The sequence below is a fragment of the Nanorana parkeri genome, unplaced genomic scaffold (assembly GCF_000935625.1).
Source record: "Nanorana parkeri isolate BGI_ZX_2015 unplaced genomic scaffold, ASM93562v1 scaffold555, whole genome shotgun sequence".
NCBI lineage: Eukaryota > Metazoa > Chordata > Amphibia > Anura > Dicroglossidae > Nanorana > Nanorana parkeri.
The window spans coordinates 460,810-476,238 of record NW_017306823.1 but is presented as its reverse complement, the minus strand read 5'-3'; the positions used below and the strand labels follow the sequence as shown (position 1 = coordinate 476,238).

Genomic DNA, 15,429 nt, shown 5'->3' with positions numbered 1-15,429 from the left:
TATATATATATATATATATATAAATTATATACATAGCATACAAATCTAAATTACATTTAAAGCCACATTTTTTTCAGCACTGGATAGAGGAGGAAATGGTTAAAGCCCGCCATGTTTCTTTTGCTATCTAAGTCCTGCTATAGAGATTTCCATTTACTTCCTGTCTATGACACACATAAGGAAATCTTCACAAAGTGGAGGGAAATTTGATATCTTGTATCCTGTGGAATTAAGTTCCACTTTAACCAGGCCATCTTTTTCAGCTGCTCAAGTATTATTGTGTCATTTTCATGAGAGCATTTAAAGCCTTTTTTTCTAGGATAGCTAACAGTTTGTCCCAATGTTGCCAAGGACCTAGACTTCCCCCTCCTCCTTTGCATTGTATTAGCCGGGGTCAATATGTTCCCTATATTTACTCACAGCATTAGTTTAATGAATTTAATTCCGTGCGGACACTGAATTCACAGAGTCGGCACACATCCATTTTCTGTCCCGCTGTTGGACAGAGGGCCAGATGAGCCATCCGAGTCACCGTGGGCAGGGCAACCAGAAGACTATCCAGGTCTTATGCTTGAGGTTCGAGATACCGCCCTGGGAGGCGGTGACTCATACACCATCCAGATCCATCCCATAACCTAAGACTTTTTTGGATTGGCTTTCAGCCTCAATTTAATGCAATGGGAAGGAGGAGGAAGTCACGTTCTGATGAAGGGGGCGTGACCCCGGAAACACGTCAATTGTAGGCATTCTGTGCTGGTACACAGGATTGTCTGTGCAGCTCTCATCCATCTCATCCTGGTTTACCATTCCTTGGTTTCTGAAAGCTCATTGTGATCTACTCTTGTGAGTATTATTTCTATTTTTGCCGCTTTTCAATAACATTTAGCTACACTAGGGTAGGCGCCCCTTGTTTTTTGTTCTCTTCCCAATGTTGCATCTGCCCCTGAAGCAGACATAGACAAGGAGGCTTCTAAGTTATGTCTTCTTACTTTCCTGAAAGGTTGTACTGTACAGTTCTTGACTGAAACTACTGAGATTCGCAGTGAAGAAAAGTCATCACAACATTTATTTTAATTTGGCAGTATTTGGAAAAAGAGCTTAACGTAATATTAAACTCTCAAATTTTTTTAATGAATCCAAATCAAACAAATTTACATTTCACAGCAAAGTATTTCTTTAATTTCTAAAAAATTTTAGCCAAGCATTTACAGTCATCATGCTTCAGAATAGCTAACTCCAACTCTCTCAACTCCCCTTCCCTGAACTTCCTGTCTAGTACAAGGTCACAATGGAGAGCACAGTTTCCAGCAGCTGTCCATTTTATAGCTTGGAGAAAGGAGGGGTGAAGAAGGAGGAGTAGAGAGAAGAAGAGTCTATTGCTTTGCTATGTCTGTTTGTGGAGACAATCAATAATACAAAATCACCTGCACTCCATGCAGCGTACAGACCTTGAGTAAGAGGTTGGTGCTTGAAGTGACAACACGGATGGCGCCGTGTCAGATACAGTCCATATTGGAAGTCACCAGCACTCGATATGTGCAAGAAGTAAAGCACTTTTTTTCTCAATTGTCACATGCGTCAAACAGCCAATGTTTCAGGGCCACGCATGTCGCTCAGAAGTAGGGACCTGAGCGACACACACACAGCTTACTAGTACACACAAGGGTGGCTCCACAGGACACTGCAATGGAAAAGGAGCCACCCCAAAACCGGATATCAGGACCAGTGCTCAGGGGACCAGCTGATTCTGCAGGAAATTAACACTTGTGTCTAGAGCAGGTGCCAATGCTTTTATATCAGTGAAACATTTGTTTTTCCTTCATTTGCAAATATTTGAAATTATTTGTTGGCTATTGTAATAACATCATAATAACTAACTGAGTAGATTTGTGAAATTCCTAGTTAAATGATAATTACAATGAATGCCCACCAAAAAGCTCAGACATTTAGAGGCCTCATATAACCGTCCCTCAACATCAAAAACAACAATGTAAGCTGCCATTCTCTGACTGTCTAAGGGTGAGTGAGGATGGGGAGCTGAACCACAAGCTTTCTCTAGTCGAATAGGAGCAATATTTGGCCCGGTTGGCTCATTTACGGGGTCCCTCCAGAGGGACGGGATGACCAGAATGAGAAATCCACATGAATGAAGACTAAAAAAAAAAAGAACACCAGGTAATCATCTCAGGAGTCCAACAAAAAACTTTATTGGCTTCACAAATGGCGACAAGAAGATGTGCACAGCCAATGCGTTTTGGGGGCAGGAATCCCCCTTTATCAGGGCTTAAGCAATCAACAACAGGAGACTGATGGGCTCTAAACTTACAGCTCCTGCACGCAATGGTGGAAATCACTTTACGTTCTTCAGAAAAATGTGCTTATCTCGAATACAGATCAATGTTCCATAAAGTGACTCTCTCACGAAGGTATAACTTCTAAGAAAACAGTTTCTTGCAATGAAGTATATACTCACCTCCTTCACTGCCCATGCCACTAAATGATGCTCTCATGAAGAGAAATTGCCACCCAAATTGTTTAGATATGAACACTTTTGGAAGTATCAACCACCAGTTCCTACACTGAACTCAGCGATTCCTCCCACCAATACCACATCACTACACGATATTATATGAACGTAGCGGTCAATGGAAGGAATCACTGAGAACAGTGGTGTACTAAGAGATCAACAATCCTACAAGTGTTGGGACAGTGATTCCTCTTCATCAGAGCATCATTCAAGGGCATAGGTAGAAGAAGAGGTAAGCATATACTTTCTTCTTTGCAGAGTAACTATTATAGTAGAAGTAGTAGAAGTTTTATTTATGTGACATAGGTGCTTTAAAAAATAAATGTATTGCACTGTGCACATATATTGCTGTATAAACACTCAATGAGTATGATGTCAAATGATTTTCTCGAAAAAATAACAACAGCCATTAGTACCTGAGTGAATGGTTTCGGCAGAGCTCATGCTGGCGTTCCTGGAGAATTTCAAAGATGTTAGGTTGACGCAGGAACGCTACAATTTTTTCATTGTAACCTAGAAATACAAAAGTGAAAAAAAGAAGAGGAAGTAAGAATATATCATCATACATAGATCATTTGCAAAACATAAATGATGTGTCCATTGTATCATCACTGTGTAAGGGACACACAAGAGTTTGTTTCTGCATCAATCTACTATAGGACACAAGTGATGGAAAAAGGAGTAAGAGTAGGGTAAGTGGGGTGATTAGCCAACACCTGTCATGAGAGGAAATAGGTGCCATGGAATAGATGCTTATTTAGAAGACAAACATGGGTGGCTGGCCAAATGGTCCCCAGGTGTGATCTCTCCCCCTACAAAATAATTGGTTACAACAAAAGCAGAAAGATACCGAGGTTTGTGAGAGATATGACACCGTGGCTTGAAGTTTAGTAGAAAAATGTTTTATTATAAACAACACCTAGGTTATAAAAATACATACAGAAATAAAAAGGCACAATTCAATTACAAATAGTTCTAAAAATCAATGTTCAATGTTTAGACCTAGTACATCCCACTATTGTACTTCAAGCCACGGTGTCATATCTCTCACAAACCCCGGTATCTTTCTGCTTTTGTTGTAGCCATGGAATAGATGCAAAAACACCTTGGGTTATTTTTTAAAATACAGAAGAGGTTTTGCCCAACACCAGTGTTATATAAGGATAAAAGACAGGATGCAGGGGATCAGAGCCATTAAAGGAAACCTGTCTTGATTACAATAAGGAGTCTCTGTTGCTGATTACCTACTAACAATGCTAGTTGCTGGGCTGCCTTGCTGAAATAACAGCGTTAGTACTTTTTAATTCTATAAAGAGACCAGGGGTTCAAGAATTAAATGTTGAATTCTTGTTTTGTATCAGCACTAAGGCCAGAAACAGCAATAGCAGCACATATATTTCTTGATGGGGTGTCCTTAAAAGGAAATGTATAGCCTTTTCAATATATTTTTAGAAAACATGTAAAAAAGATCAGCTAGTTTTAAATTACCTTATAAATATGTGTTAATATTTTTTAAATCCTTGTTTATATGTATATTTGAAATTAAACATGTATGTGGAATCAGCCATATTTATGTATTACATATGCAGGCTCTGTTTCCTATTTGTAGTGCTGTCCAATGGCTGTGCTTTTCTGCTTCTTACAATGTAAGTCTATGGGGTTGATTTACTAACCTTATAAACACACCACGAACGTGTATACACCTCTGCAGTGTGTTCCCTCCCAGCATGATCTATGGGTGGAATCTAAACACCTTTGTAATGTGTACACACCCAGCAGGTGTGTTGTGCAAAGCCCTGAAGGAATTCCAAGGTGATGTTGGGTAAATTAGCTCTATGTTGTGTTGCTTGCGTTGATGAATGCAAGGAATGTAAATGCATGAGCTAACCATTTTTGTCTAAACTGTGAAGCAGCATTATATATGCATCATGTGCATGATTTTTCCATATATGGCATTAGTGGAAATATGCTTTTAGAGACTTTTTGGTTGATAAATAAGTTTTGCTGTGTGAAAATCACACACACCTGGTGTGTGTGTGTGTTTAGGTTAGTAAATCACCCCCTATGAGTCAGCCAAAACATTTAAAACAATGGGCACACTGTTGGGCCGTTATCTTATCTCAACAGCTGTTAAGGGAGGCAGAGTGATTGCAAATTGGGATACTGATACCTCTAGTGCCTAATCTACAGGTCTCCATGTTTAATACAATAATACAGAAGAGCAAATATGTAAAAATATGAAGACTGAATAATTATTTCTTAAAAACACACATAAACCCAGAGGCTGCTAAATAAAAACCATTCTTTACAAAGCTTCCTTTAACCTATTCAATAGAACAATTGTTCCAAACATGGCTGATAATACTTTTTTTATGAATAATGAGCAGTCACATGTCCACTATCTGTTCTCTGTGATCGGAGCACTGCAGAGAGTTACGGGACATTTTTGCAGGACTGCTGTGAGAACAGATGAGGCTCTGAAAAAGAGCCGCTGTCAGTCAATTGCTTTGATCTGCTTGAGCTTTCTACAGTGGCCAGTCAGGGATTTCTCACTCCTAACGTATGCGTTTATAGACTTCTAAATCACATGTTTTTCAAGTACAATTTTTTTTAGTTCTACCAACGCCTTGAAGATTATTTGCTGAGTTTCTTGTTGCAGGTTGTTTTCCTGTGCCCTGATTCCACTGGTGCCAACCAGTGCAAGGCATTCTGAAGCTGGCAATCAATTGAAAGTCAAGCAATCACGTTTTATTACGACATACAACCACATTTTGAAAACAGAACACAGCAAAGACTGATCTTTTATGTAATGTACACAACGGGTCCAAAATGTATCATTATAATCCACGGTTCTCAAAGGTTATCAGTGCACTCTCTCCCCTTCACTACTTGGCAGGCTGACCTCAGAACTCCTCACATATGCCTGGTAATGCTCCACTTCCCTTTCACAGACAAATTTCTTGGGGAAAAGAGAGCAGGCCACACAGAGTTGGCTCTGCATGATCCAACCCCCGGTGAGTTAATAAAAAAATGTACAGAGATACTGAAAACTCTATACCTCTTTATATACATACAGGATATAAAAACATGTGCAAAATATTAGTGATGCACCGAAATTTCGTCCGCCAAAACATATCGCTCGAAAATTGCACTTTTGGCAAAATCCTGAAAGTGCCATCTTTCGGCGAAAATTGCGGTGCATGCCTGGTTTCTTTCCTCCCCGCTGGGCGCTGCTCTGTGTCCCCTCTGACACGGTGCAGCGTCCAGCAGGGAGGAGAGAAACTGTCATGGGAGGCTGATCGGTGCAGGGAGCGCTGTGATCAGGCGGTGTGTCACAGGAGGCCAGGCGGGGCGGTTCCGGAGGAGAGCCAAATCAGGCTGGAGTGCTGTGCGGGGGAGGAGTCAGCTATCAAAATAGACCGAGCTCTCCTCCTACCCGCTCTGCTGCATCCTGAGACAGCGAGTCAGGATGGAGAGCGGGTACAAGCCGTCAGCGATCAGTGATGGCTGACTGCTTGTAAATAACTGAAGACATAGTATGTTTACTGTGTCCCCAATTATGAATGAATGGGAAGTGCTATACCTCACTTCCTGTTATTTCATGATTGTGGAGATAGTAAACGTACTATCTCCTCAAGTTATGAATGAACAGGAACACTCAGTGTAGAGTATTCCTGTTCATTATAACAGGGGCTGCAGAAAAAGAGATTGAGGACTCTGTGTCCTCAATCTCTTTTTCTATTTTATAAGGGAAATATCAGGGGTCTGTTTAGACCGCTAATATTTCCCCAGAGCCCCCGACAGTAAAGTAAAAAAATTAAAATATTGTTAAAAAAAATAAGAAATAGGAAATAGGAATAGGAAAAAAAATGTCGGTTTCGGCCTGACATTTTTTTGATTTTCGGTTTCAAAATTTTATTTAAATGCACCTCTACAAAATATACTACATGGCTGAGAATATTTATAAAATTATGTAACATATAAGTCATTCTTCTAAATATCAAGGAGAACTATGAGGTGAGTGAAAAGCACTCACCTCATAGTTCTCCTTTAATTACATGAATGCAATACATACCAACAGGCATCATATCAGGACAGTGACTTCTAGTGACTGTGTTAAACGTGCTAGAAGGCCTAGGTAAAACTGGGGGACCTGAATGTCGTGCATCTTCCCCAACCTGTAACAGAAACAATGGACAATATAAATACCATGCTATGTTATTTAAACATAAATAAAAGAATATCCATGTTTGTGGTCATCATTTCTGACAATCACATAGGATTTCTGAAGATGTACTGAAACTGGCAAAGTTATTTGTATATTTAACATTTTTGGTTTGAAAATGCATTTCAGTAAACACAAATCAGGAATGCTTACTCATTTCTTTCAGAGAAGGCAAGCCATTTCCAACTTTTTTGAAGTATTAACATTTATTATAAGGTAGACATTCTGCTGGTCCCAGGCTGAGCATTCCTGGACTGGCCTAACTGTACCGAAAGCATAGTGGGAATCACATTCTGGTTAGGACTCTGGGAATTCAAGGATGCCCAAAACTTTGCATTATACTGCATGAATGGTCCCCTGAATTCATTTCAGCTTACTTAGGCCCCGTTCACACCTGGGCGTTTTGTAGCGCGTTCCTACACTCTGCAAAACGCTCAAACACCGAAATCCTATTATTTCCTATGGGTATGGTTCACACCTGGGCGCATTACAGGCCGTATAAATGCGTTACAAAATGCCCTACGCCCAAAGAAGTACAGGAGCTTCTTTGGGGCGTATTTGCCGCTTGTATCAATTGGGATACAGCCAGGTAGCCCTTGGAAACGCGCATTTGGCGCGCATTTTTTTTACCGCGAACCGCGGTAAAAACATGCGGCACGAAATGCGCATATTCGATACGCCTAGGTGTGAACCCAGCCTTACTGAATTAAGCTGCCGTGGATACAATGTTGCAGAGAAAAGTTCATACTGACCTCCCCAGCACTGTGGCTGCGTTGCCTTGTTAAATGCTGCCGATGTAATAGTGCACTAGTTGGTCTGCTGCTTTGTAATGGAAGACGTGGGTCAATAAATGTAGTACTTCTAGAATTATGATCAACAAAGAAGGGCTGCAAGAAATTAAATAAACATTAACTACATACATGTAGGAATATGAAATAAATGTATTCATGCACATGCTCAGCTATGCATACCACAACTGTGTGCAATTAAAGAAGAATTCTGTGAATCAGTGTTTACATCTCAACTGTCCCTATGTCTAAACTATTCAAAAATGCAGCATGTCTGTATGACTACCCCTCCTTTTCCCCCCTCAGTGCAGGCAGCTCCGAGTCATACAAAAACAGATGGAACATGGTATCCCTTGCTTCAAAAGAGATGTGAATTTCAACTTTTCCTCAGCTTATGGTCTTGTTATCCACCTGTTCCTCAACTGGAAGCCGGATTGAACCCTAGAGCTACTAAATACCCCATTGTTTTTATTATGGGGAAAGTATGGCATTCAATAAAAACTCAAATTATAATGAATGTGCTGCGCTTCACCCAGAACAATACATAAACAAATCTCTATAATAAACATGTGCTTAAATAATACATGCAATCAAAAAAGTGTTCACAATGAATCTTCTTGTAAATAATAATCCTCTGGAAAGTTCAATCATATATTCCGTGTTCAAATATACACAAATGTGGAATCACACGTATATAGTGCTCAAGATTTGTCCCAAGTGCACCACACTCTTTATCCTTCCACTTTGAAAGTTTTTCGTACTAAGTCCATACGTCAACTCCAATTATTACCCAGGTGCTCCCCCTCTCAGTGGGCCGCTTACCTTATAAATAGACCTGAACAGGTCTAGAATCACTTCAATGGGTCTCCAATCGATCTTATTCAAAGGCCATCTCTCCACAATCGTTGCACAGAAAATGACATCAGCGCGTCATCACGACCATATCCAATAAAATATAAAAACAGCCCATAGCGTAAAACCGCAAAATTAAAAAACCTCCTTTATTTTAAAAACTACACACATGGGGAAAGTAAACATAAAACTTCAAATAAAATGTATGCTCGACAACTCTCTCTCCGTGTCTCCAATGCACGTCAGCGAGACTCCGCCCTACGCATTACGCCACAATTGACTTAATCTGGGGCTTGCCAGACGTGGATTGGAGATTGCATGGTCGGTAGCACAGCTCCTGTTTGATCTGTCTTTGCACCCAGAGAACACGGTGACACGGAGAGAGAGTTGTCGAGCCTGTTCAGATCTATTTATAAGGTGAGCGGCCCACTGAGAGGGGGAGCACCTGGGTGATAATTGGAGTTGACGTATGGACTTTGTACAAAGAACTTTCACAGTGGAAGGATAAAAGAGTGTGGTGCAAATCTTGAGCACTATATACGTGTGATTCCACATTTGTGTATATTTGAACACGGAATATATGATTGAACTTTCCAGAGGATTATTATTTACAAGAAGATTAATTGTGAAAATTTTTTTGATTGCATGTATTATTTAAGCACGTATTTATTATAGAGATTTGTTTATGTATTGTTCTAGATGAAGCGCAGCACATTCATTATAATTTAATATATTCAGAGGGTAACACTTCTTATAGTGCTTGCAGCTATACAGGGTTTGGAGCGAGGCGCTATTTGTCACTTATTCATTAAAAACTAATTTGCGATATGATGGGTATAATTCACTCACACCAATCTGGCATTATATTAACTGCACAAATTGGTAGGATTTGGAATATGGTTCACTAAAGGGCTTTTCTTTTTGTCTCAATTATTTAAGAATAATATCCTTAAACCTTTTTGCATGTTGCAAGAGGAATTTCACTTTCCTAACACTTATTTCTGTAAATACTTAGTTACTTACAGTTTGTGCTATTCAGACACAGTGTGGAATTGCACCTCTTATTTTTATTAAGGCTTATTTATTACTTTGGTGGCACACTCTGTAGAGAGGCAAGATTTTATTTGGAAGATATATGATGTACTTATGGAAGGATGGGTATCCAGGCATCAGATGAAGTGTCGGGGAGGGTGGGAGACAGACGTGGGCAGCATATCAAATGATTCCTGGCAAGTGGTTTTGGAAAATGCCTCATTGGTATCACTATCAGCTACTCAATATTTAACCCAATTGTTTATTTTACATAGAGTTTAATATAAAATTGCAACATTGGGGAACGAGGGAGTCTGGAGTTTGCATTAGGTGGAGTCTTAAGTTTGTCAGGGGGAAGTGGCTGATTTGTTACATGTTATGGAGATGCCCAAAACTCTTCCGTTATTGGAAGGAGGTAGTATCTACTATTAATGATATATGTCAGGTATCTCCATCTTCAGATCCTATGACTTGTTTACTGAATCCTATTGTTAAGGATGTATACTCTGAGGAAATCTTTCTTTTAATCATACGGCTTATTTTTGTTGTGAGGAACTTAGTAGCTTTGAAGTGGTTATCTCCCAATCCTTCTACTGTTAGTGAATGGCGTGTTCAGGTTAATTTATTGTTGCCTAATGAAAAATTGATGTGTGGAGGATGTCCTCAAAAATTCTTTAGAATATGGAATGTTTGGCTCTCCACTCCGGTATTAGTTCCCGATTCTTTGGTTGCAATATATTTTGAGATAAGGTTAAATATTTTATATTTTGGCTTGCTAGATCTTTATATATAAAAGCGTGGATTATTATATGACCATATCTTTGGATATGGAGAGGTGATAAAAAGAGTAGGCTGGGCTTTGGCTTTGTGGGTTTTGGTTATTATTTAGATAGATCTATAGCATTATGCTAATTTTTTGTTTGGTATTAATGAATATGTGTAGGGGATTATAATATCTCCCTTTAAAATTGGTGGAAAAAAAATTCCAGCACAAGGGGCGAAGGGGGTTCTTCACAGTAAGATCAGTTAGGGTCCGGAACTCACTCACTAGGGTCCGGAATTGTTCAAGAAACTTTTGGACGATTTCTTAAGGGACCGTAATATACAGGGGTACAGGTACTCCTAGAATGAGATCCTAATAGGTTGGACTTGATGGACTAATGCCTTTATTCAACCTCAAATACTATGTAACTATGTAATATATTAGGAACAATATGCCTTAAGTTTTATAGTTTATTTAATGTACTGTGACATTTTGAGCATATGCTGTGGAAATTCCCTTCTTTTTGTATGTTGGTTTGTTTTTATCTGGTTATGTGTACAATTGTTACAAAAAAATAAAAAGGAATGGAAACAAAAAAGAAGACTTGAATCTCAAATGCAGCCACTAGAGGGTGCTGTTCAAACAGCATGCATGTGATCTTCAGCAATAAAAGGAAAAACACCTCATAGTGATGCTGGAATTTACATATTTCCCTTCATGTATCTCCCCAGAGACAAGATGTGACAAATATGCTTTTAACTAATTATTCTGGCTGTTGGGTTTGCGGAAAGCTCATTTGCATATTGAAAACTAGGCCTTGCTTTTGTGTATACTTTCTGATTCACAGCAGTTTTTTGTTCTTATCAAACAGCAGAAACGTTTTGATGTCCTGCCCTCAGAACTTGACTGAATAGAATGTTAGCACAGATATCTAGTTACTTGTGATATTCTAGTGAAGGTCTAACTGTAATTTATTCTCAGTGATGCCACGGGTTCCTCTAGACCAGGGGTTGTCAACTTACAAAGTGTAGGGTGCCTCGACTATGGCCCCTGACAGCTCCAAAGGGCCGCACAAAATATTCAGTATAGACAGAATACTGGCAGAGACGTTAGACATACTAGAAGAATTGGTCAGAAACTGCAGGCATGCAACATGGGTGGTTGAAGACTGAAGACACATTACAGGAAATAGAAAGAAACTGGGGACATGCTACGACACTGCTAGATCCGCCATTATAGCCTCTTTTCAAATGAATGCTTCACTACTGACTGGATCTGCAAAGGGCCACATAGTAACTACCAAAGAAACACATGTGGCACTCGAGCTGTAGGTTGGATACCAGGGCTCTAGACAAGTCTAAAATACCATACATAGCATCCTGGGTCATTTCATTTTTTAATTACACTGAGTAGCCAGATTATTATGACCACCTGATGTTTGTAGGCAAATTAGCTATAATTTCGCGTTGAAGTTGCTAAAGGGCCAGACCATTATAAATAGGGAAGCAGGTTGTTTAGAACGACAGTAGAAGTAATTTTTTTCTGAAGATATGGGTAAACAAAGCGATTTAACAGCCTTTGAACGTGGAATGATTGTTGGCACTCGGAGCCATGGAGCAAGTATCAGCAAAACAGCAGAATTCGTTAAATGTTTAAGAGCAGCTATTGTTAAAGTGTTTAAAGACTGGACTGTCAGCCGAAAATCTGGGTCTGAACGTGCGAATTGTGGCCGTCAGCGACTAGTCAATGTTAGGGCAGAATGGAGAGTGGCAAGACTGGTACAAGACAACAGAAGGGCAACAGTGCATCAAATTACTGCAGATCTTAATCAGGGATCCTCTCAAATGATCTCTGAATGCACTGTTCGCCGTACACTGCATCGTATGGGATATGGAAGCTGAAGGCCTGTTCGAACACCTTTGCTGTCTGCAGTTAACAAGATAAAACGTCTCCAATTCGCACAGGAACACAAGGATTGGACAGTCGAGCATTGGAAAAAAGTCATGTGGTCCGATGAATCACGTTTCCAGTTGCATCATGCAGATGGCAGAGTGAGAATTTGGCGGGAACAGCATGAAAGCATGCACCCCACATGCATGAGTACAACCCTTCAAGCTGGTGGGGGCAGTGTTATGGTTTGGGGCATGTTTTCCTGGCATGATTTGGGCCCTTTAATTCGTGTGGAACAACGTCTGAATAGCACAACATACCAAAGTATCGTTGCTGATCAAGTTCATCCTATCATGTTGATGGCGTATCCCAATGGAGATGGCTTCATCCAACAAGACAATGCGCCATGCCACGGTGCTCGTATTGTTGCTACTTCTGTTGCCCACGGTCCCTGTATGTGTTGTAAAGTAGCCACTGCTCTAAGCTCGCTCCTGTGATGAAATATAATCTCACGTTTAGTTTACAAATTTTTACTGAGAGTGTAGTCCATCATTAGAGCAAGCTTGGAGCAGTGGCTACTTTACAACACACACAGGGACCATGGGGAACCGAAGTAGCCACCCTCCAGAAGGAAGGACAGTGTAAGCACCAATTCAGAGAGGACTTGAGGTTCCACAGCCGAGTGATACACAAATAAGATACATTTTTGTTAACAGTTAAGGTTAGGGATGCACCGATACTGATACTAGTATTTTTATATCAGTGTCAATACCAAGTATTTGGGCAAGTACGCGTCCGAGCCCAAATGCTCCAATACCTGCCTCGATACTGGAACTTCCAGTCAGAGGGGGATTTCCTCTGGCAGGCAGTGCCACAAAGGAACCTGGAGCCTGCTTCCCGGCCAATCAGGAAGCCGAGCGGCGGCTTCCCAGCCAATTGGCATGGAGTTGGCCAAACAGCATGAAGCCGACTTTTCATCCAATCAGGAAGCCGGGCGGCGGGTAGACCTACCTCCTGGCTTCCTGGGAAGCTGGCTCTATGCTGATTGGCTGAGAAGTCTACTTCTCAGCCAATCAGCATCGAGCTGGCCAAACAGCATGGAGCCGGCTTTCCGGCCAATCAGGAAGTCAGGCAGTGGGTAACGACATGCCGGCTGGCTTCCTGATTGCCCAGGAAGCCAGCTCCATGCTAGTGGAAGTACCGGTATCGGTACTCGGTATCGGCAAGTACTGAATTATAAATATCGTACTCGATACCGTATACTTGTACTCGATACTGAAAAACCAGTATTGGTGCATCCCTTGTTAAGGTACTTGAATGCATTTTTAATATTTAACTCCTAAGTTTGGTGTTACTTTAAAGCAAAAGGTTTGGTCAAAGGTTCAAGTCTTACCATTTGTTTCCAATTTAAAACAAATTGTGACAATAAACGTTATGACTTAAATGCCATCTTAGGTTTCCTATTCAAGGATACAGCTACTACATGTTTACACTTTATTAAAACCATTAATACCTTGCTTTGATGATCATGCTTCATTTCCCAGCCTCTTGGTAACTCAACTTGGTTATTGGCAAATAAATTCAAAAAACCTACAAGATCCCGATTATGTTGGTAACGTTCAAAATGGTGTGCATCTCTCCGAACTTTGGTGATCATATGCTTCAAACAAGAATTATTTGTAAACATGCGATAGGCACTCTAAAAAAAGACAAAATCATTATTTTATTAACAGAGCCCAGGCAGTGGAAATATTTTACGTATTCCCTTGAAGGGTATATAGCCAAATGACCAGTGGTTAGTCTATGCTGTGCCATGCAGTGTATTGATTATTTAAGTATCACAGGATTTATACTTAAAATTAACACAAAACCTAAGGTATAACTTTACCATTTTGACAAACCTCAGGCAGAGGAGAGGGAAAAAAGGGGAGAACAGATAACAAACACAAACTTTTCTATTGGCTGTGGTGGACTGTTGCATCCAGTGGGACAAAACTCAAATCTGTTGGGGCACCCTCTGACCTCATAAGTCAATTTATACATTGAAAGATTTTGATTTTTTTTCCAGTTGGATATATTTAAGCATATGTAGGTCATTCCAGTTAAGTGCAATTAGCTCTTTCATTAATTTAGTTAGTTGGTTTAGAGAGGACTGAATGTTTCCTCCATGTAGGCGCACCATGTATTGTATATGCTTATTTAGCATATACAGTTTATTTAGCTTATTAAGTTTGTTCTGTTATAGCTAATAATTCTGAATACATAGAAATATTCAGTTGTATGAAATGTGAACCTGATTTGATTTCTAGAGATGAGCAATTTGATCCATCAAGTTTGAGAACCAACCTAGAATAGACTGATGGGCTCAAGGTTTGCAAATGGTGACCCAGGTAGGCTTTTGGTTTTCAAAATCTGCACCAATACTGGCATTGCTAACTCATCATTCTCCTTAGCCCCCAGCAAATCACCAGTGTTTTATGACCACAAAGCCAATGACATCAATATTTGCAATTACCAGTCAAATGACAGTATTAATGCAGCATCCCAATTTGCACCTCGGAAGGCAGAACTCATTTTGCTATTTTTTACAAGAACGTTACAGGCTTGACAGCTTGCAAAAGCTCCACCCAAACTGTATATTTTCTGAAAGAGCAGATCCAATAGAATCAAAATAGTTGGAGAAATGTTTATAACAACAGTGCTTTTGTAAAACAAAAATAGTGCAGACAAGCCCAACTTAATCTAAAATTGATTTCTACAAACTATGAAAGATAAAACTGTATCATGTTAATAATAAATGTGTAAATTAAAAATTGTACACTTTTTGTAAGAGTGAAAATTAAAATGTGCAAAAATGTAAATACACAACTTCCACTAGAAACCTTTACTTCATATATTTAGCATCATATAAAAAATTTTTCCTAAAAATATTCTTAAACTTCTAACATGTGGGGAGACACAACATGTGTAGTGGGTGTCCTAACGTTTTGTACCTTATCTGTGTGTTCATGTACAGTGTGTATGTATGGGGTGGTCTATTTTTGTAAAACTATTTTGTTATGACACATTTTGAGTTTTATAGAATATTTCATCGGCTTGACAGCATCTCCATATGATCCTAAAAGTTAAACACCAATTTCCTGTACTGTTGCCACATGCTATCAAAGTGTCAGTCGCTGATGTTTTTGCCTCCTCTGCCTATTCTAACTAGAGGGTGCTTCACATGTGGAAAATCATTATGCTTGGTGAATATAACTCATCCAGTAAAAAAAACATTTTGCAGTGACATCTCACCTTACATTATTTTTCACAACTTAGTCACTTAACTCCCACAGCAGGGGTGTAGATGAGA

General features: G+C 39.7%; 1 protein-coding gene across 1 annotated transcript in view; it reads right to left on the bottom strand.

Moving 5' to 3' along the window:
• The window catches only part of HECW2 (HECT, C2 and WW domain containing E3 ubiquitin protein ligase 2), a 220,675-nt gene that overhangs the window by 31,789 nt on the left and 173,457 nt on the right, over nt 1-15,429 (bottom strand). The window contains exons 15-18 of the mRNA XM_018562010.1: nt 13,591-13,776; nt 7,505-7,639; nt 6,603-6,705; nt 2,944-3,040 (exon numbers count right to left, since the gene is read on the bottom strand). Coding sequence (XP_018417512.1) covers nt 2,944-3,040; nt 6,603-6,705; nt 7,505-7,639; nt 13,591-13,776 — 521 coding nt within the window. The remainder of the gene's footprint in view (nt 1-2,943; nt 3,041-6,602; nt 6,706-7,504; nt 7,640-13,590; nt 13,777-15,429) is intronic.